This window comes from Nomascus leucogenys, chromosome 17 (assembly GCF_006542625.1).
Source record: "Nomascus leucogenys isolate Asia chromosome 17, Asia_NLE_v1, whole genome shotgun sequence".
NCBI classification, from domain to species: domain Eukaryota; kingdom Metazoa; phylum Chordata; class Mammalia; order Primates; family Hylobatidae; genus Nomascus; species Nomascus leucogenys.
The window spans coordinates 86,773,947-86,780,008 of record NC_044397.1 but is presented as its reverse complement, the minus strand read 5'-3'; the positions used below and the strand labels follow the sequence as shown (position 1 = coordinate 86,780,008).

Below are 6,062 nucleotides of genomic sequence, written 5' to 3'. Positions count from 1 at the left end.
ACTGGGGAGGCTGAGGTGGGAGAATCACCTGAGCCCGGGAGGTTGAGGCTGCAGTGAGCCTTGAATGCACCACTGCACTCCAGCCTGGGTGACAGAGTGAGACCCTGTCTGAAAAAAAGAAAGAAAGAAAGAAAGGAAGAAGGCAGGGCCTTCCCTCTCTTCCTCAAAAGGAGGGGATTTGAAATGAGGATTGAGACCCCCTATTTCCTGCATTCTATCTCCTCAAGATACATCACACCACAAGGACTCAGGCTTGCTCTATTAACTTCTTTATAGGCACACAGGCAGTTACAGGCTGAGGACAAATCGGGACTTCACACTACATATATCTTCCTCTGTTCAGATCGCTTTCCAGGGGGAGGGAGTGCACTCTATATGATGGAGGAAGAGGACATGGGTGCCTGTGGGCACTTCAGCACCAGGCTTGGTGAAGCACATACTCTCTGTAGCACAGCCCCGCATAGCAAATCTGGGTTTGAAGATACCTGAAAGGGAGATTTCAGACTGGAATCAGGGACCTCAGCCCCTTCTTCCTCATAATTCCAGAACACATCCTCACCCACTTCTCTGGAACCCTCTCCTCCCATGGAATCTAGAAGTTTGGGCCTCTAGTTCTGTTTCCTTTTCCAGAGATCCAGGCACCACTCACCAGCCTGCACGTGTCCAGATAAGTAGACGCAGTGGTTTTCCTTGCCAGTACAGTGGGTCATGGGACCCACGCATTTGTCCCTGAAGTTCTCAGTGCAGGCAGGGCACATCAGGCCATTCTCAGTATGATTGGTCAAGGGAACTGAGGATGAGGATGAAGTGTAAGGTGAATAGGGATGCTTAAGCCGTTCCCCCCAGCCTCCCAACAACCCTGGGAAACACCAGGGTTCCTAATAGACTGCATTTTACAGGTAAGGAAACAGGCTCAGAGCCAGCAAGTGGCTACAGCAAGGGTCAGTGGAGAGCCAGAGCACACACCACACACCACGGGCTTCTTACCAGACAAAAAGGCACTGTTGCAGCCGTCGCTCTGGCAGCAGAAGGAGCTGGTTACCATGTGGTCCTTGGGGCCCATGGTGGTGGATATAACGCCAGAGTAGCAGTCCTGGGACCTGATGCAGCCCTTGTAGGTGTGCACCAACTCCTTGCCCTCTGTGGGATGGGGACAGGCAGGGACGGTGCTGGCTGACCACTCCCTGGCCTCAACCCCTGCCTCAAGGTCTTGCCTAACCCTAGGCCTCCCCAACCCCACAGCTTCCTGGTCTCTTTCTTTTTTTTCTTTCTTTCTTTTCTTATTTTTTTTTTTAGACGGAGTTGCCCAGGCCGGAGTGCAATGGCGCGATCTCGGCTCACTGCAACCTCCACCTCCCGAATAGCTGCGATCACAGGCGACCGCCACCATGCCCGGCTATTTTTTTGTATTTTTAGTAGAGACGGGGTTTCACCATGTTGGCTAGGCTGGTCTCCAACTCCTGACCTCAGGTGATCCGCCCGCCTCGGCCTTCCAAAGTGCTGGGATTACAGGCGGGAGCCACTGCGCCCGGCCCGCCCGGCCAGGGCAGTCTCTTTCAAGCCCCCTAGAGCCATGCCGCCTAATCTGTCTGGTGCATGGCCTGGAGTGCTTTCTTAGGTAGCCCTCCCTCCCGCTGCCATAGCCCCTAGTCGGCCTTTGGTGGTCTCTTCCAGCTCCCCATTGTCAACCTCAGCCTGCTGGATGTGGTCCCTTCCACCCCACCCCACCCACGGCTACCCCTCTCTCCCTGTCCTGCCAGGACTACTCTATTTCAGCCCCCCTATGGCCACCCCCATGCCTTCGTGAAATAGTCTCTTCCAGCCTTCACAACTCCCCGCCAACCCCTGCCCACCCCGTAGTCTCTTCCAATGAACCCCGGTCCCAGCAACAGGCATCTTCCTCTCAGATCCTGCCATGGTCACTCCTCAGACCTCCCAACGAGGGTCTCTTGCTGCCCCTCTTGGCTATTTTCAGGTCTTGTTTAAGGTGGGTTCTTCCAGTCTCCCCGGCCTTCCCCCTCCCCACCATGTGGTGGTCTCTTCCTACCCAATTCACAGGTTCCCCCTTCACCCCATCGAGGGGTCCCCCAGCTCCCTCTCCTCCCTTCCCCAGGGTGCGTTTCCTCTTCTGTGTCGGGATGGGGGTTCTCTTCAAGCCTTTCAGGTCCTTCCCTAACCCACCAACGCTGGCTGGGTGATCTTCTATCTCACTTTCCTTTCACAGCTCCTCCCCACCAGTGGTTTCTCCCTGCACCCAAAGTCGCCTTCATTCCCTCACCAGGCCTCATCATCTCTCCTCCTGTGACTGAAAGTCTCTTTCAGCTTTGTATAAACATCCCTGTCCCCCATTGGTCTCTTCCATTGCTCCCTTTCTCCTCCGTCCTTTTTCAGGTCTGGGGTGGTCTCTTTCATTTAACTCATGCCCATCTTCTCTCTTCCATTTTATTTTCTGAGACAGGTTTCCTTCTGTCGCCCAGGCTGGAGTGCAGTGGTGTGCACTTAGCTCACTGCAGCCTCGATCTCCCAAGCTCAAGTGATCCTCCTGCCTCAGCCTCCCAAGTGGCTGGGACTACAGGCATGTGCCACCATGCGCAACTAATTTTTTTTTTTTTTCCTGTACAGATGGGATCTCTTTTTGTTGTCCAGGCTGGTCTCAAACTCCTGGGCTCAAACGATCCTCCCACCTCAACCTCCCAAAGTGCTGGGATTACAGGCGTGAAGCACTGTGCCCGGCCTCCCTTTCATTTTACTCATCCACATCTCCCCCTCCCTGTCTCTGCTTCTCCTCTTTAAGATGATTTGCTCAGCTAGGCACGGTGGCTCATGCCTGTAATCCCAGCACTTTGGGAGGCCAAGGCGGGAGGATCACTTGAGGTCAGGAGTTCAAGACCAGCCTGGCCAACACGGCGAAACCCCGTCTTTACTAAAAAATACAAAAATTAGCCAGGTGTGGTGGCACGCACCTGTAATTCCAGCTACTCGGGAGGCTGAGGCAGGAGAATCGCTTGAAACTGGGAAGCGGAGGTTGCAGTGAGTAGAGATCAAGCCATTGCACTCCATCCTGGGTGACAGAGCAAGACTCCGTCTCAAAAAAGAAAAAAAATGATTTGCTCCATACTTCAAGGTTATCGTCCCTCTCCTGTTTGGGGTGGTCCCTTTTCTGTCTCTCCCACTACTTCAACACTCCAACGTCATCTCTCCTCCCTCTGTCAGGAATGACCTCTTCCCTGATTACACTTACACTTTCCCACCCCAGCCCAGCCTCTTCCTTCTCTATCCACTCCCCACCATTTCCACCTCCTGCCGGTTAGATTCTTCCCTTCTCACTATTTCTCTGCCCCCCCCCCCCACCACAGCGTCTTTCCTTACCCCTCTTCTGCATAAGAAAGTCTATTAACTCTCACCCCTCCCACATTTTCCTTCTCTTTAGGACAGTCTCATTTTCAGAATTCTGTGACAATAATGATTTCTATCACACCATTTATTTCTCTTCCCTCCATCTCATGATGGTCTTTCCCTCTTTCCTGCTCTCCACTGATTTCTTCCCACGCTCCCCCATCTTGAGAACCGTGATGATCCCCCCTCAGCATGGTAGTCTCTTCCACCCTGAAGGTACACCCCACCTCCCCACCAGGTCCCAGGCCACATCCTCTTACTTGAAGTAGCCTTCCCCACCAGGAGCACACATGTGTCCTTGTCACTGCTGCAGGTCTTCATTTGGCCATGGCACCTGCTCCCCGCCGCCGTACATATTTCGCAGTGTAGTGGGCACCCTGCAGTGTAGACAGAGGGCGAGGCTGTAGTCATGGGTGGTGTGGTCTTCGAACCACGACTTTGACTTAGGACTTTTGTGTCCTGAGAGAGGAGAGACCAGCAGCTCCCTGGTTTTTCATGGGCAGGATGTTGACCGCTGCCCAAGGAACTATCCAGAGTCGGATGAAGAAGCAGTGGTGAGCCAGCCAAGCTGCTTCCAGGGGCGGGAAGCGACTCCACCATGAAGCCTGTTTGCCTAATTACATGGCTGGAGATTTTGGATGCCAGGGTCCTCTGAGAAAGCTCAGGGGCAGGGAGGGGTCATGGTGGAGGTTTCCATGGACTTCTGTGAAACTTCAGGTCCAGCTGGTTCTTGAATGTGGGATTCTCCTCCTTGAAGGTACCACGTAGGTACCGGGAGCTCGGGCAGGGGGCCCTGAGGCTGGGGTCTGCATCCCAGGTCAAGGAGGGAGATTGAGGACCAGGAGGGCAAGGACTTGAACTTCTTGGTCCTGAGAAAGGGGACAACTAGGGGCCCAGATACCTGGGCCCTGGGGAAAGTGAGTCTTGCCTGGACTCCTGTGTGCAGGGGAGGAGGGGGCTGGGGCCTGAACTTTGTAGTCTAAGGAGAAAGGAAATCTCTCTCGCTCTTTTAAAAAAATATATAATATTATATTAATGTATTTTTTTTTTTTGAGATGGAGTTTTGCCCTGTCACCCAGGCTGGGGTATGCAGAGGCGCAATCTTGGCTCACTGCAACCTTTGCCTCCCGGGTTCAAGCAATCCTCTCACCTCAGCCTCCCAAGTAGCTAGGATTACAGGCGCCCACCACCAAGCTCAGCTAACTTTTTTTGTATTTTTAGTAAAGACGGGGTTTCACCATGTTGGCCAGGCTGGTCTTGAACTCCTGACCTCAAGTGATCCACCCGTCTCGGCCTCTTAAAGTGCTGGGGTTACAGCCATGAGCCGCCGCACCTGGCCTTCTCCCTCTTTTTTTAAAAAAATTATATTTCTAAAGACTTCCCTTTCCAGCCATGCTCTCATCTGATTTCCTAGAATTGAGATGTATTTGGGATCCTTCCTGGAGGATGGAGGATTCAGAGCCCACCAAGCCCCTCTCTCAGGGATCCAATCACAGGAGCTTTTCTTCTCTGGGACCCCCAGGCTTTCTCTTCCTTTACCCTTGGCCTCTTCCATGAATCTGACTTTCCAGAATGCCTCCCCGTTCACCTTGAGGACTTGCTGAAGGCTCTCTCTCTATCTATCTCTATCTCTCTCTCTCTCTGGGACCTCTCTCTTCCTGAGGTCCCAGAGACAGTCCAGGTCCCTTGTCACTTACCAAGACCCAGGAGGGTGCAGAGCAGCACAAAGGCCAGCAGAAAGGTCCCTGGTCTCCTGGAGGACCTCATGGTGTGTGTATCAGCAGTACCTCGTCCCCAGCTTTTATAGGAAGCTGAGGAGGGGCGGGTCTGGACCCACATTCACCCTACGGGGAGAAATAGCTGAGGTCAGAACCCAGGGCAGTCCTCTGTGGCCTCTGGGTTGGGAAGGCCGAACCAGAATCCAAAAGTGTCCTGGGTGTCTTGTGCCCAGCCCCCCACCTCCATGGAGACCCCAGGAGTCTGGGCTTCCATCCCCCTCTTCCATTAGAACCCAGAAAGTCACTACCCTGTTTTCTCACCTTCCCACGGCCCATTGTTGTTTGTTTGTTTGCTTGAAGACCAAGACGGAGTTGGGCCTCTTGATTCCCAGTGGCTGCAAGAACTGGGATTCCCTCTCCTTCTCTCTCTTCCCCTCTCCTCCCAAGGAAGCACCCAGTGTGGGTAGGGCCCCACCTTGGAGCACCCAGCATGTCCAGGCTGGTCCTGCGGGTGCGGGGGTGCCTCGTCTCCCTTCCCTTCTCTTCATGTGCTTGGCTCACACTCCTTGCGTGTTTGGGCTGTCTCTAGCTGCGACCCCACCCAGGGCTGCAGCCTTGGGTCTCCAAGGGACCGAATGAACAGAGGGATGTCTGTCAGCAGTCATAGGCGGGCATAGGAAAAGACAGATGCCCACAGTCCACATGTTGGGAAACTGAGGCTTTTGTAGAAGAACTCCAGGATAGGGGTGTGTGTGTGGGGGGGTGGAGGTTGGGCACATGCTTTGTGTTATATTTAGGACGCTGAACCCTTCTCTTTTGGCCTTAGGCATAAGGCTGAGAGAGATCTGATAATTTTTTTCGCGCGCGCGCTCGTGTGTGTGTATGTGTGTGTGTGTGTGTGTGTGTGTGGCAGGGGGACAGAGAGAAGAGTGCAGCCGCCTGAGCCAT

The 6,062-nt window shown here is 53.8% G+C and overlaps 1 protein-coding gene across 1 annotated transcript; it reads right to left on the bottom strand.

Annotated features, from left to right (window-relative positions):
- Nucleotides 1–247: 247 nt before the first annotated feature.
- Nucleotides 248–5,555, bottom strand: PINLYP (phospholipase A2 inhibitor and LY6/PLAUR domain containing). The gene is made up of 6 exons (XM_003281189.4): nucleotides 5,436–5,555; nucleotides 5,094–5,240; nucleotides 3,657–3,773; nucleotides 988–1,140; nucleotides 650–790; nucleotides 248–485 (listed from the first exon to the last, which is right to left on the bottom strand). Exons 2-6 carry the CDS (start codon nucleotides 5,233–5,235, stop codon nucleotides 340–342), a joined length of 699 nt encoding a protein of 232 aa, XP_003281237.2. The 5' UTR covers nucleotides 5,236–5,240; nucleotides 5,436–5,555; the 3' UTR covers nucleotides 248–339.
- Nucleotides 5,556–6,062: the final 507 nt, after the last annotated feature.